This window comes from Dicentrarchus labrax, unplaced genomic scaffold (genome assembly GCF_905237075.1).
Source record: "Dicentrarchus labrax unplaced genomic scaffold, dlabrax2021, whole genome shotgun sequence".
Classification (NCBI taxonomy): Eukaryota; Metazoa; Chordata; class Actinopteri; family Moronidae; genus Dicentrarchus; species Dicentrarchus labrax.
The window spans coordinates 1,123,661-1,142,425 of NW_026136722.1; the positions used below are offsets into that span (position 1 = coordinate 1,123,661).

Here is an 18,765-nt window from a genome sequence, read left to right on the forward strand (position 1 = left end):
AATTTGGGGTCACTTGGGTCTAAGGACCTTGAAGCATTCTGTGTCCCCACAGACTTATAAAACACAGCTAAATGCATGGAAGTCACATAATCCCTGATGTGATGTTGTTTCAACATTGCAGACAGCCGCAGCGGTCTCGTAACACTTGCCACTTACCTTTCAGGGAAAAACCTGGATGTAAGGATCAGAAAGGAAAAGGCAATAAATTCAGATCCTCCAAATGTTTTTACGGGCTCAATCTGACAAAGAAATCAGCGTCTTTTCCATCCTGTACTCCTCAGTAGACATATAGAATATATGTCATGGGAGTTTAAGCCATTTCACTCAACCACTTGCTGTTTCCATTTCCTGGCAGCTGTCAGCACAGCATACAATCAGAGGGCAGAGGGCCACCCTGCCACCAAAGCTAGGACAACCTCAGCGTGTCGCATCATCAGCACCGCCCTGCCTGACTTTGTTTTCCGAGTACTCTCACTGTTAACAGGGAGACAATGGTGGCAGTGTGACTGGGGGGATTCATCTGTGTGGAAAGTTCCACAACTTGGTGCTGCTGATGGAAACCTGACCCCTGCGTTCGGTGCACTTTTGCGTAGTATGAATGCCAAACACTTTGGTCATATCGTGTCCGCGTGTTTGTTGTTCCAGCTTCGTCTTTGCACATACTGAGAGGGAAGTTCTCACACACCCAGATCTCTTTTCAACTCTCCCATCCCGCCCTAATCATGAGAGAAATCGCAGTCCCATAGTGAGCTTGTGCAACAGTCGGCCTTAATAGGCTGGAGTGAAATTGTTTGACTCTTGATGTCATTGTCAGAGAAGCCAGGGAACCTGAACAGGCATGTTAAACGTACCTTTAACAATAAAACCTATAAGAACTAAAACATGCATTCATCCACTGGCCTCTTGATCCCCTGCTTTCTTGCCTCCATCTACCAATAGTTAGAGCGGTTTTATGGGTAGTAATCCTGGTGGCCTTAAATTAATGGAGAACCCAGCTTAAACTTTCAGCAGTGACTGTGTAATTGGTTGGCCCCTTTGGAGTATTTTGCACTGGGCATTGTGGGAGCAGTATATCAATACCCTGTCCTCAAGCCAAGACAGATGGACTCTCATTTGGAGCAGTTTCAGAATTGTGTTTTTGTGTAAAACTCCCATAGGAATAAGTTAAGGGTTTCCACTGATGCCAGAACCTCCCAGCTACAACAATAACATCTGCGGTTTGGATTAGACACGTTGGTGATATCACCCTTTTAGTAATATGCCTGCATTATAGCAATCTTACAGCCAGTCCTTATTGTCTGTGAAGTTTATAGAGGCAAAGGATCCAACACAAATGATGATCTGCGCTGCAGGACGTGGTTGAAGTTCTTTGGCAGCATGTTTTAATTCACATACTTCTAATGCCTAACTATTGGCTTCACATTTTTTATGTCACACTGACAACTTCCCCTTAGAGAATTCACATATTTTCTGAGGTTGAAAAAGCTCTCAAATCCTTCATTTAAGTAAGAATAAACATTACAACGGGATAATAATTTGTTAAAAGTAGTGTTATTTTTCTGACCAAAAAAAACCCACATTTGTTTTAAATTTGCTGTAATGGTTCCTTCTCGTTCATAGTGTTACATTATTGTTGTATTGTGCGTACAAGTGCTCCTTGAACCTGCTGAGCTGTTTATCAGTTACTCTGCTGCACCTTGCATTTCAGCAGATTAAATGTTGTCAAGCTTTAGATCACAACCAGCAAGTGTTAATATCTTTTATATATGAATATATAATAAAATACTTACCGTTTGGGGGCACTTAGAATTCAATTACACTGTCAGTTCATTTTAACTACCCAGCAAATTACAACAAATTACAGTGAAAAATTGGCATGAAGAGACTTTATTTTACAGCCCATGTATCCTGGACCTCATCGCCTTGACTGTAGTTCCTGATGCAAGTAAAAACTGAGAAAACGGACATGTTGTTGTTAAATGTATTTATTGCTATTATTTTAAATGTAATGTAATGTCCAATAAACCTTAGTAAAGTTAGTTTTTAAGTGTAAGTATGTGTATTTAGATCCTTAATTGTTTATGATCTGATGATAAGACAGCACATAGCTGCTTCATGGCTTTCTTTTTTTTAGCAGCAAAAATCATGTAAATTGTTATTATAGTTATTAAATAAATGATACCATAACAAATGTCTTTGATACATCAGCTGTTAACTTATTACCCTATTTTTCTTAAAATGCTGCAATACAATAAGCGTAATTCATCCCTCTCAGTCCTCATAAATACAATATGTTGTGCCCAAATTCCCTAACCTCTTGTTTTCTTACCTTGTATTTATATACTATATGTATCCAATAAGTATTTTATTAATAACCTGTATACACTAAACAATTACACTAATTTGTGGGCTGCCTAAAGTGTTGCTGAAAATCTCCTGCAGTCTATGGGCTTATTTTATTTTATTTGAGTGATTATAATTTTATTGTAGGGCTAATATTTAATGTGCCAAATTTTAAAATGCAGTGTAGCTAACAGTTACAACTGACAACACGTGTGGAGTGTGAAATGTGAAAGTACCAGTGCCTCAAAACTGTACTGGAGCACGTTGTTTGAGTCAATGCAACCACAGTGGTTTAAATGTCTGTGCGTGGTGTTGTTGCAATGTTGTGAAAATAATGACACTTGCTGGAGGAGAAAATAACTAAAAATGCCATTTCAGCTCGATCATCCTCAATTTGTTGGTTTTTTACACAGCTTTATTTCAGATGAATTAATTTTCAGTTCTATCAGGCTGTTCAATAGCCAAACACTTATCAATACTTTTCATTACAGCCATCTACAATTCAATGCAAAAAGTAAAAAATAAAGGATCAAAAATAAAAACCACAAAAGCCACATTGTTTCATGTGTCATTAAATATATTCATTTGTGATAAACATAATATATTAGTATTACAAGACATTACACAACCATTTGCAATGGACACAGCTAAACAACATTTACAAGCCAATGTATAAACATGAGCAGAGATAATTATTCAGATATAATATTTATGTAGAGCAGAAGTCTGGTAGGAAGTACCTTTCTGCAAACGCCTGCAAGTCTAAGTGTGTCGGTACAGATGTGTTGGCAGAGACTTTCTAAGTGCGTTGTAGTTTTCAAAGACATACAGTATGATGCACAGAGTACTGAGGTGTACCCTTGAATTTATGTGTATATTTGTTTATGTGTGTGCACGTGTGTGTGTGTTTGGGTGTGGTCCTGCATATGTGCTAATGTACTGTGTATGATTTTGTGTGTATGTGCAAACTGAGTCATAGTCTCTCTCTCTCGGTGTGTGAGAGAGTGTGTGATCCTCTGGGTGCTCACGTAAACATGAGACATTTCTCTGACATTCATTTATTTCTTTCCGTTTATTAAGCCTCTAGTATTTAAAACTCTGGTTAAGTTCACATGGAGATAGAGCTAGTAAATGTTTAACAAAAAATAAAAAAGTAATACTATACAACTATATAACATGTAGACAATTGGTCATGCCTTTTTGTCGAGTACCAAGTCTTAATAATGGAATCCAGTCCTCAAAAAGTCACTTTGAGGTGACAAACATTTGACACAGCGTGCTTAACGCACTGTACAATAAACATCTGTGATATTTCATCACTCCACAGGTTATTTTCCCACAACATTGAATACTGTATACAAATTAAATGTGTACATAATTCACAATCATTGTTAGCTATCAATCAGCTACAGTAAATAGTGAGCATGCATTATGTCAGTGGTATGAGGATTGTTTGATAGGTCGATATTCTCCCTTTTTTTTTATGAAGTGAGAAGGTTCAGTTTATCAGTTCTCTCACTTCCAAATATTTGGGACATCCAACTTACATTTAGTTATTTATTAGAAAATAAACACTAAATTCTGAGTTATCTGTAGTTGTGACAACACTGTCAACAAGAAACATCTGCCCATACAGAACCCTCATCAGTGAGGGAGGCAGGATTTGAATTACACAGCTTTTTTGCATCATATAATACAGTAGGGGAATTTTTTTTTTTTTGGATGCCACGCTAAAATTGTGAACATATCTCATATGTTCTAAAACTTTTGACTAGTAAAAATAAGTGCATGGTTGTCTACTCTACATCTAGTTGATGCTATGGCATCATCTACTAAAAATAATGTCTATGTATGCACGTATGGTTACTTTACATTGCAGAGGTCACAACCACAACATACTGTTGATATATCAATAAGCGCTGAGCAAAATACTTGCTTGTAATGTGACATATGATCATTATACAGAACGAGCAGAGGATCGTTATGGCATTTTGTTCCCACAACACAAGTTGTTTCACTGAGGTAACACTCACATATCAGCTCTCGGGCAAAATGGCACCACACTTATGAATCATTTCACAATTTTTCACTTTCAGCTTTTGAAATAGTTTATCCAAAGTTTGGCAGGTTACAAGAGCAACGTGTCATAAATGAGTAGAGTCCCTCAACGCCATGCAGTGTCTCTTCATTGAACTAGATAATGCTTTACACAGCACAGTGGAAATAGATCCTCTTAAAATACAAAATGGTGATACAGTAGATGCATTGCTCTTTAAAACAACTGAACACAGGACTGTAACGAAACAACAAGATCATGGGCAAAATAGTCAGGGTGTGACATATCTGTAACATTAGGTGCAAACTCTGCAATTACACAACAAAATCAACCTTGAAAGACAAACAGAGACAAAACAACTGTAGAATGAGCTCCTTCACAAAAGTTCCTAAAAAACACTAAACTCTTCGCTCCAACTCAGAGCAGCAGCACTCAGTCATTCCCCCAATCTCTCCTACTTTTCACCTGTGTCTTTCTATCTTATACTCTTCCAGTTTTTTTTTTTTTCATTCATCTTCTCCTCTTCCTCGCATTCGTCCCGGTGGAGACGTTATTTTGCCTCCACCTCTCCCTCAATCTTTCTCTCTCTCTCTCTCTTTCTCTCTCTCATCTCCAGCAACTTTTAGCACTTTCCCCTCTTGTCACGCTGTTGGAACTTCCTCAGCCGGCGGCCCCACAGATCCTTCCAAGGAATGAGCAGACTTCCTTTGTCCGCCACCACGCCGCTCTGCCCGGGGGAATCGTCATCTGTACCCAGGAGCAGGTACTTCCTCCCAGGCTTGATCTTTGGGCATTTGCAGGCCACGTCCTTGGCGCGCACCCACAGCAGCTGGTCCCCGCGGCGGATGCGGTGCTCACCTTGCTTGTAGACAGAAATGATGTTCACCGTGAACTTCCACCACTCGCCTGCCTTGTCTCCTTTTAGAACGTGCACTTGGACAGCTAGTGGAGGAGAAGAGAAAAGGGATTCATGTCATAAACTAGTTCCCAACCAGTGATTCTTTTACCTCTAATATCCACATATTGAATCGGCTATATAACACCTGAAAACTATGTTAGCAATGGAGATCTGTAGTAACAGTAATGGGTGAATGATTGCAATAGCTAAAGGTACTGGATAAATGATTGTATTAGGTAACTAAAACTAATAGTTTTAGGTTTAATTAGTTAGCTAAAAGAAGTTTTAATGAATTAACAGTTAAAATAGCTCAAAGTAATGAATAAAGAGCTAAAACTTCCAATTTTTGCCCCTCTGAGTGGCAGTGGTATGAATTCAAACCAAACAGACCTAATAACTGACAGATCAGTGGCTTAAAAATAACATCCATTCATTCAGTTCAAATGAACACAGTTGGAACATGACGTAGTGTTGATGAAGGGTTACTTGAGATCATCCAACAGGGCTGTGGAGTACATCAAACAAAAAAAAGTTTGGGAACCACGGACATAAACTATAACACCTTTTTTAAAGTGTTGGCATCTGTCTGAGGCAGCAGACAGATGCCAACACTTTTATACAACATTGTATAAAAGGTCCAATAAAACCTGCTGTATAAACATGACCCAGAAATTACTGACTTAGTTGCATGTCACTGGTCCCTCCCTTCATCTCTGACCTATGACCTTTCCTTGTTGTTCTCCTGAGCATACTCCCTATTACAGCAACAGTTGCCATAGCACTCCCTGTGCGAACACAAAGGTTGGTTGGTGGAGAACATCTGAAAGCACACTTCCCTGTGAGGGGCAGAGAAATACTTATCCTTCAGGTGGCCTGACTTTGAGGAGGGAGAGAGTTGGATGATGGGTTGTTTTTTTGCAAAAATAAATGTCCAAAAGGGATTTTTTATAGAAAAATGGCCCATCTGCTAACAATATACCTTCTGAAACAAATCTTTTCCAATTGTTCTATCAGGTGTTGAGCTGAACATTGACAACCTCCGGCTAAATCAAGCTAAACCTGGTAACTATTGGAACACCACTTGAAACAGATATTTTCATACCAGGAAATGAGTAAAGCTCCCTTCGCAGAAGCTCCCCTGCACGGATTCTCCGTCAGATGAAGCAGCTATTACTTCATCACACTGATTGCAACAAGAGGCAAACAGCTCAACAGAGATGGAGCTAATCTGTGCTTGAAGTGAAGTGCTTTACCCCGTGGGTTTAGCTAGGAATGTGCTATTAACATTTAAGTGTGTGTGTGTGGGAGTTCAATAACAATTGTGAGAATTCATCGAATCTGGGGAAGGTAGGATTAAATGTTGGGAAAGACTCACTCAAACCATCAGTTGGATATGCAACAACTCTTAAATTCATCGATTTATCTTATAACTCATATAATGCTTAAACAATTCCTGTGATTTTAGTTGCACACACAAGGGTCAAACATTGTGGGGACATGGGACACTTATTACAAGTTATTAACAATTAAACAAGTACCTTTATAATAATAATTTCCAAACTGTATTTGCTTCCTATTTTATTCAAATAGCTAGGTAGCCTTCTTTCAGCCTTTCTGGCTGAGCATGATCACTTTCGGTGTTCATCAGTCGTCCCCTATTACTGCCAAGAATGAGGAGAACCGGAGGAGTGGGGTGTTTGAGTATGTGTGTCAATGCATGGTGTGAGCAAATTGCACACAATTTCAGAAGAAAGAAGGTTTGTTGGACTGAGTAGAGCGAGCTCTCACAGCCCTGCCATTCATTGCAGCCCTCTCCTTCATCCAGACACATAAAGGGTGTGTGAGCGGGGGAGAAGGAGGGGCCACTATTTGTCTTCCCAGCCACAGAAAAAGTTCCAGGAGAATCGGGATGTGTTTCCGACCTCATGAGCTATCCGGGTTCTGCTCCCAGAGCCCCATCCAACTTCACAGCGTGAGAATCCAGCGGAGATAACGCTCTCCTCTCCAGGCCTGAGGAGGAGACTCGGTTACAGCATCCAGGCTCAGTCTCTCAGTCAGTGTCTGCCTCTTTTTCTTTCTTTCTCAAGTATGTTCTCACTCTGTGCGGTGTATTTAAACACACACAAATCTACATGCACACACCTTCTGCCACTTGGTTTGAGCTAAATAGACACCAGAGAGAGACTGAGATCACAGTGTCAAACAATGTATTACAAAGTAGTGCGTGCTGACACTGTTCGGTGAGATAGACAGTGAGAGAGGAGAGATAAGTGTGAGATGATCCTGCACTCACACAATGGCTGCCAACCGAGCCTCCCTCACAGCCAGACTTCCAACTGGGTTTATCTTCTTTGGGCAGTGTGTTGCAGCTTGACACTGCATGCCACCAACAAGCAAGGGCTAATGAAATTAGAGCTTGCTTAATTACTGCACTGAGGCCCCGTCCCCTCTGGTTATCAGCTGGGTGAATGATCAGGGACCTGTTACCCTTGCGTGAGCGCAGAGGGGTGGCCAGGGAGCTCGTTGGGGGGGGGTGCCCTGCCTTTGAGCACTATCCCGGAGCGTCAGTAAACACGCGGCGCTTTGATTCATTGTCCTCCTGGTGGCAGGGAGAAGGAGGGTGCGTGTGTGCAGAGGAGGGTGTCAGGCAAGAATATAATCCCTTTGTGTCCGCGGTCTCCGTAGCTACGGCAGTGATGAAAAACAAAAATTGAATAAACAAAACATATTTCTTTCTCTCTGGGGTGGCAATCCGTCACCGTCTGCCTAATTTACCACCTGTTTGTGCCCCGAGGAATGCTCAGTGCACAACTGTGTTTAAACAGAGGGCCCCTTCCCGTGACCCTTGGGGGCCTGCATCACCACTCACACATGGGGGTTGTGGCCCCCAAACAACAGACAAGAGACTCTGAAGCCCCACAAAAGCACGGCGACAGGCTTGAGAAATGAATTATACAGAGGCGAAGTGAATGCATGCTAAGCAATGATGTCTGCCATACCGCCTCTGCGCGGTTCAGGCAGAATCATCTGCTTCCAGACTTTTAAGAGGAGCTTCAGAGAAAACCAACAGGAACCGCCCGCTTTGCTTAAATCAGCCTGACTGATTTATAGATGCAGGGCCTGTCTCAGCTCTGATGATTAAGATTTAAATCAGTGGAAATATGAATAATGGCTGCATTTGGCTTCCTAGCAAAATGAAACAAATGGCCTGAATTACTGTCTACTCAGCTGTAAGAGGGAATAAAATATATTTGGCCAATTTTCACTTGGATGCCGTTTAAAGTATATGAAGCTTTTTTTTTTTCTGACAGACTGATTAAGTTTCACAGATGATGGTTTTGAATGAGAGACAAGTTAGTCATCTCTGAGCAAAATTAATGTTAGGGGAGCTGAAAGGGTTCTAGCAAAACTAATAGCAATGAACGTCTACTACAAGCACAAATTTACATAAACTGTCCACTGAAATCTGAAAGATCCTCTCCAGACTTGTATCAAGACATATGCAATAGGTCTGCTTGGAACAATAATGTGTGTCTGATATGTCTGCAAAAACGTATCATTTTCACATTAAAATCCTTAATAAGGCATCTACTCCTTTCAAGAATTTATGAATATGTAAATGAATAAAAGTTCATTTCTGAAGTTTTCCTGCTGGACACAAGATGTCTCCTACTTCACTGTAAAGTCCATTCTCAGTGAATGTGCACTGGTGGCTTCAAGTTTCTACATCACACTGTATAAGTTGCACACTGGACCAGGAATGACTTTCAAACTATTTAAAATGTCACAAATCCTGCTCATAAGCCCCGCCCCTTAAAATCTTTCCACTTTCAGCAGATGAATGTGAAAACATCCTTCTAGTGTCAAACTCTGCACATACATCAGTTGGATGTTTGAGCCTCACTGTGCAGAATGATGTATGCAATCTATATTTAAGTGGAGGGGGGCTTTAATGATTGATATGCTGGTCAACAATAGGAAGATATTCTAAAAGTTACTAATGATACACCTCCGAATTATATCATTTCAACAAAGAAAAACATAGCTTTTATTTCCAGAAGCACACTTTTACTGTGTGTTTAGTGGATACAATACTTGGCTGAGAGGGGAATACATCCTGTTTAACACTGGATCTGCCCCAAAGGTTTTCTTGTCTCTGATGTTTATAGATGTGGATCCACAGATACTAGATAAACCATTATATTGTCATTATTAATGGTGCAGAAAACACAAAGAGCAGAGTGGATCATTGGCCATGTGAGTGAAGGCAGAGCTACACAGTATATCCAGCTGTGTTGGAATTATAGGTATGATGCTTTTATATTGTTGTGTGTTTTTTGTGGAAGGATAACGGATCAGAATCATCAGTCATCAAAACATAAAAATATAAAATGTCTTTCTTGTTCCAAGTCATTGACTAGTGAGACACAGCTGTCTTTGCTGTATTCTGGCTCCAGTGTTTTAATTTATCATTTCAGACCCTGTAACATGATATTTATTTACCTGGCACTACATTGTTAGATGTATTTCAGTTGCACCACTTGTACTGTGGATTCATTGACAACATAATGTGGTTTCTGTGTGTCTTGGCTTCTCTTATCAGTTTGGGATTTGCTCTAAAACGGCTGAAAGTTTTGCCAAATGCCTCAGGCTGACTTAGCTGGACAAAGCTTATACCCCATACTTGTGCGGTCTGTTCCTCTTCTACAGGCTCTAGAGCGCACACAGGGGTGGAAGGCTACCATATGTTTACTATGGTTCAGACATCCACACTTTGACCCTTTTATGACTGACCAGAGAGGGGGTGCTGCAGGGCGGGGAAAGAGGACAGGGCGAGGAGATGCAGAGGCTTTTACTAAATGTATTTAGGTACAGAAAATGACCAGCACATCTAAGGCTATCTACATTGTTAGCATTTACACATTCTGAGGTTAGTACGGTTAGTTTTGAAAATGACCTTCAGGAAATATATTCAACTTACTCATATTTCATGTTTGCTAGAACCATTTCAAAGGAACCAAACTGGTGTCGCTCCCCTGCACTCTGGCAGTTGAGGAAATATGCTTATTCGCTCTCTTGCCAAGAGTTTAATTAGAAGATTGACGCCACTCTCATCTCTGTATATGTAGGTTGAGCCAGCAGTCAATTAGCTTCGCATAGCCTAAAGACTGCAAACAGGGGGGAAACAGCTAGCCTGGCTCTGTTTCCCCTGTATCCAATCTACAAAGCTGAAGTTAGCTACATATGAGAGAAAGCAAATGAGCGTATATTCCAAAATGTCGAACTATTCCTCTGAGAAAGAGCCTGGTCGACACTAATTTGGATTAAATTAAAGACTGTGTTTGCATGTCAAACCACGTTCTTTGCACACTTGGATTTTCAGGTCTTTTTCCACAAATTTGCAAAGCAACATACTGTAGTAATGGGTAAATGTTTTTTCCCTTAATTTGAGTTTGCAAACAACCACGCCCCTACCACGAACATCTGGTGAAGACTGTGGCTAAAGATCTATAGATCATTTTGACAAATGCGACCTGGTTCAGTTCAGTCCCAGCAGGGATGGGCTTCCTTCTTCTTACCTCCATCCTTGTCTGTGAACAATAGCTGATTACACAATACAGGTGTTTTGACTGGCCTATCATCACAGTATGACTTCCGTTGTCGTGTGACTTTACAAGCATTTAATAGTAATGTGATTGAGGGTAAATGGTACCTGCTGACCCATGCTAACAACAAATCCTTGCACAATTGAATATCTATTCTGCAAAACACCTGTACTGTGAGATCAGATCAGCTGTATCAGCACACAAAATGAGCAAATACAAATGACAGAACGTTGGCTGACAGTCGTATGTCTTCAAAAGCTCAGTTTTCCCTGTCCAGACATCAAAATTATCCACTCTGAAGAACATTTTTGAAAACCTCTGTTTTCAGGGGTGGGAATTGTCATCTTGATGTTTATGGAAGCCCACATCAGAGAGAAAAGATATATTTTCAGATTAATCTGTATTAGCGCTCATTGCCTCAGACTGTGTAAGTAAGCCATCACCGAAACACGGAGAGCAGCACCAGGGTGTGGATTGGCTTTGCTCGGGATCTGATTAATTGAGACATCTGACCTCTTGACTGCTGGCTGACGTCTGGCAGCACACATTCCTGCATATTGGACTCACTCACCGTAGTCTTTTTTACAGTACTTCTTCATGGTGATCTTCATCTTTCCCTTGGAAGCTTTACAGTGAGATTCACAATCTAGGGAAAAGAGGTGAGAGGGAAAGATAGAGTCAGTTAGATAGCGATAAAAGGCCCCCTTCTATAAAAATTGTGTTTCAGCATCATCAGGCCAGCTTCCAGATGGGCTTTAAATGTGGTCCCCTGCGTTAAATTATTTGTGCCCCCAGGGTCTCCAAGTTGTCTTCAAAGTGCCACTGTGAAACGGATTATAGCTTACACAGATCCTCCTGTGTCTGTCAACACACTCCTACTCTACTCCTCCTCCCAACTTTTCCTCTCCAGCCTGCTCCCTCGTCAGTGTCCTGGCATGCATTGTGTGAACTCTGAAGGCTACCGAGGTCAGAACGGCACAAAAGAAGGTCACAGGGGGAAATTAGCTGGACCCTCAGCAGCATCTAAGCCTTGTGAGGCAAGACAGTGTATACTCTAACATTGGCCGAGGCTAAATGTTCTGTGGCCCCTAGAGAAAGGAGCTCACAGACTTATGATTAATGTCTTAGCGGTATATCCTTTACACCAGTGTATGTGCACCTGGGCTAGCTTGCCAAAGGGCTTTATCGATGGCCACTGCTGTCGCGCTGTCACTGAGCCAGGTACCTTTTGTAATGAGGGAGCTGGTGGTGGGACCAGAGGCCAAACTGAAAATTGAAATCATTTGTTCCCTCCACTTTCCACTGACTGACACAAATTGGAACCAGATCATCTCTGAGTGTTGCCCCCCTCCCACTCCACCTCTCCCAGAGCAATAAGCCTTGTGCTCTTTTCTGGGGGGGTGGGAAAGCTGGGCTGGGCAGTCTGAAGAGAAAGGAGGGGGCAGTTGAGAGAGAGAGGGGACCTTTCAGCTAGCCTGAATATGGACAAACTTCATTATTTCTTCCAGCCCTCTGTCCAGTCTTCCCCTTTCTTCCCCATTATACTCTGTGTGAATGAGGTTGCCTGGGTAATGATTGAGGAAGAAAAAAACGCCCCTCTCCTCCCTCTCAAAAAAAAAAAAAAAAGAACGGTTTGGGACGTGGGATGAGGATCGAATTCATGTATGTAGAGAAAGCATTTCTGCTGGAATGCCTGGCTGCATTCTGGGGTGGCGGGAGAAATAAGAAAAGAGGAAATCCCAAAGTAAATGAATTTGACGAGTCCATATCGAGCATGCCTGATTTCCATGTAAATGAAGTGCTGAGGGCGGGGGGCCTCTTTATCTCCCGCTGGCCCCTGGGGGCCTTTATCATACCTCCCTTTGATAGCTGACGTTGCCCATTAGCCCCTTAGCGCAATCGCCGCACTGGGCCATTACACCCACAGCTCTCATTAAGGTCCAATCTCCTGCTGCGAGGACAAACGCCCCCTTTGTGTGTCTCTGCAGCAGTGCCACGTTCATTCTGCGGGGTCCCTGGGGACCACACTGCTCCTAATTTGGAGGGTGGTGACTGTGTGGAGTTTCTGACAGGAATCCAAACTTCACACAGCCTCAGCAGTCACCATAGTAGGAAGTGGGACTCACAACAAAGCTGAATGAAGTCAGTGGCGCCACTCTCATCAGACACTGATCGATGATCAGAGGTGACTCAGCCTATTTAACTTAACCTGTATCGTGGTAAACACTGAGTGATAAACTGTAATTTAATACATACCTTAACAGCTAAAGCAACAGTTTGACAGTCTGTTTGCTCCTGGCTAATTTATGAAAAGTCATCCAAATCAGCCATAAAAGCACAGACACAGAAATTATACCAAAGCTGCAGGTAAATATTTTTGTTGCACGTCGTCTAAAGCCTGCAGCCAAACGTGGAGACCCTTGTCAGAGCACATGAACAATGGGTTCGGGCAGGCTTCACTGTCGGCGCAGCCAGCCTTGATTGAAATACAAACTGGTGCAAATGAAGCATGTAATCAGATTAGGGCCGGACCCTGGGGAGGCTGCTGGGCAGGCTGGGAATACAGGCAACGAGGCAACAGGGAGCACTGGCAAAATATCTGGAGTTTACATCAGCAGCAGTCAGACCTCACTGACTTGTGTCTAGTTGAGGAGTGAGATTGAATGGATGGGAATGGTGCCAGAAATGGACAAATAAATACGTGTATGGAGGAGCAGTTGCTTTAGTTTAGTTGCAGAGTGGTTAAAGAATCAAGCACACTAAAATACATGAAAACAGCCGAATACATCATAAAAATATGACTTTAAATCCAAGAGATGTTTTGTGTTGTTTCATCAACAGAATGTGTTACTCACCTGACGGCTCCTCATAGCTGCTGTAAGTTGCTGTCGGAGATGCAACTGGGATTTCTGTTACAAAGAGAGGAATAGATTCATGTGATGTAGAAATATATGTAGCTCAGTTTCCTGGCTATTGTCCTAAGAGCAGAATTTTACCTTATGTGAAAAACCTCAGAGCGTACATGAATTACACTTAGGGATGGATTTAATGAGATGTCTTGTTAATGACGTCTGATTCTGACACGCAGATGTGCTGCGAGTTTCCTATTAATGTTCCGCTCCCTCCTGATTGTGGTATGTTGTAGGTACAGAGAGCCAAGGCCGCCGGTCTTGTTAAAGTCGTAGCTGGCAGGGAGTTGCATATCGCAAAAATTTAATATCATACCATTAAAACCAAAAGACATTATCTGAAAAAATATACGAGAAACCAAATATATTCTACTCCTCAAGAACCCCATTTCCTCCAACTTTTACACCACATTTGTTACCTTCCCAGCAAAATTAAAGAAATCCTACTCCAGCAGGTTCACAGGTTTAAATTATCAGCGTGGATTCTGGCTCACACTTCCACACACGACACAGTGGACAATTGTTAGGGGTGTACATGTTGTCCCAGACATCACTGTTATCTTATCTGTTCATGCCAGGCAGCTACTTGATGCTCCTAGCTGAAGCAGCTACTAGCGACCCATCTCTGTTTCTGTGGGGCGTTGGCGTTTATTGCCGAGGGCCTGGAATCTGCAGGCAGCAGATACAGCCAATAAACATATCAGCCATCATTCCCTTGGACTCGTTTTGTGGATTTATTGTGAGACGGACTGTTAACGGTGTTCAAGGCACACAAGGCCATGTTAGGCAAGCTCTAATGGTCTGTTTATCCAGCCTCTGGTTTAAACAGCCAAATATCTATCCAGAATATCTTAAAAATAACACAAGATGAGTGTGAGCCATGAATTCATGCAGAACTAGCATGTCCTCCTGTCCTTTCCATGTCCTGAGGCACTTAATCAGGATTTGATGTTTGCTGATGGAGTCTAGATATCAAAGCTCGGACTGTTTGGCTGAACTAAAGGCATGGTCACACCGGCAATTAAAAAATATGTAAAATATCACCTTCAATTCATTTGAATGTAACCGCTGCAGTTAGAGAATGCGATGGTGAAGTAAATACTCGTGATTGCTCTTTTGAGAGAGTTGATCTTTGAGGGAATGGCAAACCGGAGAGAGTCTGCGCTAGCATAGTTTTTCAGCTGTGTGTCACCCTCAACTTTTATTTAACCACTTCTGTCAGAGATGGATCACTTTCAGAGCAATTTGAGGAACAATATTGTGGTGTCCATCTTATCAAAGCTTACATAATGTAATTTTAGGCTGTGACAATCGGATTCTCCAAACTCCTCTCGCCTTTGAAGAACTTTGTGAACCCATATCCTTCTGGTTGTGCAGCATATAGCAGAAACACAGCTCATCTATATCTTTATACATTTTCCAATTAAGCTGCCAACACTGGAGCATTTATTACGTGATCATACAATGTTATTGTTCATCAGTGTGGATGCTCACATCATTATAGTTATAGTTCTTGGTGTGGACGGCCCATAACGCTGGTGCTACTGTCAGGCGTGTTAGCAGTTAGGTCCCAGATACAGTAGATCATTCATTAGTCCAGCAAATAGTCACTACGTCACCAAGCTCCTAGAAGCAAATATTTCATAAAGCTGTATAGCTAACTGTTATTAAAATGATAAAGTATCCCTTATTAAGAAAGTTGTATCAGACGCTCTAAAAGAGGTTTTTGCTTGTGCTGTTAATATGGATCCAGTCATTGTGTGTAAAGGTGGTAGAAGTCGGGCTTACTGATGCAGGGGGCGATGGGAGAGCGGCTCTGCTGGTAGCCCTTGGCACAGCGGTTACAGGTGATTCCTGTCACTCCGTCCTTGCAGGGACATTGGCCTGTCGTCTGGTTACACGTCTTCCCTGCTGCTCCAACTGGATGGCAATCACATGCTGCGGAGGGAAAGGAGAGGAAAAAAGCACAAGGACATCAAGCTAGATTGTACCCAAGTAAACAAGTTGTTATTTGAAAAATGTGAACATGAGTGGTTTACAAAACCAGTGCCGTTGCAAAACAAATATCAGCTTTCAAATGACTACAGTATGTATCTGCCTGTCCTCTGCTGCTGACTCTACATATTCCATACAGTAAAAAGTAATCTTAGCACTAAAACCTAGTGAGAAATCATTCACATTAGAGCAGACTGTGTTTTCCTTCCAGACCATCACAGATGGGGAACTGGGCCTTGCACCAGCATGAAACCTCAATCAAATTACAGTGCTTCCCTCCACCCATAATGAGCATAGGATTCTTCATTAAGTCTGCTCTGGAAGCAATGTTGAAGAGTAAATAACTTGATAAATTATAATATTTCACTTTCACCTCGCAGTATCAGTCTACTAATACAAAATGTATGTGGGTATGTGTTACACGTGTGTGTGTGTGTGTGTGTGTGTGTGTGTGTGTGTGTGTGTGTGTGCTTAGGAGTGCATGTGTCTTTGAGCTTCTTTGAGGAGGCTTTGTGTCCTCCGCAGCGTTGTGATCAGACAGACTGTGTGCTCTTCAGATTGAGTTTCCAATGTAAAGCTTTTTGGCAGGGTTCCTCGCAAATACTGCCTGAATAATGTTTCCCATTAATGGACGAGTGGAACGCACTTCAAAGTCTGTTTAAGCTGTTAGTTGGGGGGATCGCAAGTTAAATGTGAGAAATTCGTTCTCTGTGAGTGTGTGCTCTGCCAAACGTTTACCATAAAGCCAGTGTTTGAAGTGGAAGCCCAGCCTCCCTATTAGCCCTGCATGTGTTATATGTACCAGCAGAGTCATTTGAAATTTGCTTGAAGTGGTCCAGTAGAGGTTGGAGTTGCTTTTAGTTGGAATTTATGGAGCTTCAAGAACATAACAAGATGCTTATTAAATCTTTTTTTTTTTTTTTTTTAAAGTTCTTACTTCTTTGTTTTTGTTCTATTTGATTTGTATCATAAAAGCTTCTTCCAAATGCATTTGTTGAAATGAAATCAAATGGTGAAATTTTTACGGATCAAGTCAATTTCCTCTGAGAACTCAACACGAGTATGTTCTTTGCTTTAAATGAGGGAGGGCTGTTTAATGGAAACTACAAATGCAATAAAATAATCATCACATAACGCAGCTTACAATAAAGTTAAAAAATGACGTCATGGAGCGAAGATTTCAGTCAGTCTGACCATTTCCACCAACAAGGTTTTCTTTTACAGTGTTTTATCTACCAAAAATCAATGAAGTAAAGATCTGGAAAGTAAACTCTCTGCTTGCTTGGATGTCTTTATACTGTTAGCATCACCTCCTAAAGCTTTTACAAATAATATTTCAGATTCAATCATGGCTCAGCGGTGGATGTTGCTTAAGAGCACAATCTACTAGTAACATTTGAAAAGTTGTTTTTTGTTATTGGTTAATTTTTCCCATATAAACAGACTATAAACAGACCCTCCCTCCAAAAACAACGATAATCATCTCACATTAGCATCAGTGTTTGTCAGTGATGAGGTGAAAACCCCTCTCTTATTTGTCTCCAGAGCCACATGCATTTTTTTTTTGTTAAGGCTGCTGACTCCTGGTCTAGTAAATGAGCGATGTCTGTTTTTCAAAAGTCAGCTGTACTAAAGGGTTTTATCCTGAATAAACATGAATCTAATATTGTTGTTTATTTAGTATTTTGTTTTTTTTTCTTTAAAGGTCCAGTGTGTAACATTTAGGAGGCTCCTTTGGCAGAAATGGAACACAACATTCATAAGTGTATAATCACTGGGGTTTCTATGGTAGCACAGAAGGGAAGGGTTTTGATGGGAACTGTAGTTCTTGTAGGCTAACAAGCAATCGTTGTTGTTAAATCACAAAAGTTTTAACTTGTGCATTTTTACACTTTGGTCTTTAATTAAAAGATATAGCGTGTTGATTAGTTAGCTTTAGGGCTGGACGGTAGTTGGATTTTGTTACCTTCAGACAGTCTTTGTGCTAAGCTAAGCTAAACGTACAGACATGAGAGTGGTATCAATCTTCTCATCTAATTCTCAGTAAGAAAGCAAAAGACTGAATAAGGTATATAAGCAATAACATATCAGACTGGTACAGTCAAAAGTATTAAAAAAAATCTTTTTAACTTGTAATGACAGGTATATTTCGTTCCACTGAAATCTCAAAAGTCCCCTAATGCAAAACCACAGCCTGACTGCCTTCGCAGGAGGTGCTACAACCTGGACACATTAATTAATTTCAATCTGCAGCGGGGGGCCTGTGGAGCTGAATGGTTGCCTAGGGGGTCGGAGGAGTGCGGTGCAGTGAGCCATGTACCAGCTTCATCTCTGTGGACTCGCTGTGCCTAGTTAAAGGCTTAGACTGCCAAACGTATGAGGGGACGGGGGAAAAAAAACAAACTGTTAGGGGCGGGGGGCGTGCACTGTGGTTCTCCAAGAGCCATGTTTACACTGCGCTTGATGAGGGGTGAAGTTGTTAATCTGGGAAATAAAGCATGAGGCATTCCATGCTGCCACTGGAGATGTAGGCGCTGTATAGTGCAAAAGAGCCATTTTTTTCACTAAACCTGAAACTATTAAGCAAATCGTTGAGAGGACATTTTGTTGAGATGTGGAGTGTTGGCGAGGGAGGGGGGGAGGGGAATGGGGAATGAAAGCAGACTTCCTCCTGGCTGTGTTGGCACAGCACTGTATTTCCTGTCCAACAACAGCAGAGTGGGATGGTTGGCTGATTTGAACAATAAATATAGAGGTTTCTAACTGATGTCACATCGCCCTGTTTTTGTCACCTGAGGAGAAAGGCAGCAATCACGCTGTTTGGGTTTGATCCCAGAGCTCTGAGCTCGCTATATGGGGGGATTGGAAAAGGGGCTTGAACTTCTCAGGATACTAATCCAGCTGTTTGGAAAGACTTTGCAGAGATCTATGGATGTTGCTACATCATTAGGCAAAGAG

At 41.6% G+C, this 18,765-nt stretch overlaps 1 protein-coding gene across 1 annotated transcript in view; it reads right to left on the reverse strand.

The window, feature by feature from the left end:
• Nucleotides 1-2,736: 2,736 nt before the first annotated feature.
• The window catches only part of LOC127356372 (netrin-1-like), a 44,024-nt gene continuing 27,995 nt past the window's right edge, over nucleotides 2,737-18,765 (reverse strand). Inside the window, exons 4-7 of the mRNA XM_051388057.1 lie at nucleotides 15,601-15,750; nucleotides 13,759-13,812; nucleotides 11,475-11,549; nucleotides 2,737-5,341 (exon numbers count right to left, since the gene is read on the reverse strand). Of these exons, the coding sequence (XP_051244017.1) occupies nucleotides 5,022-5,341; nucleotides 11,475-11,549; nucleotides 13,759-13,812; nucleotides 15,601-15,750 (599 nt within the window). The 3' untranslated portion in view covers nucleotides 2,737-5,021. The remainder of the gene's footprint in view (nucleotides 5,342-11,474; nucleotides 11,550-13,758; nucleotides 13,813-15,600; nucleotides 15,751-18,765) is intronic.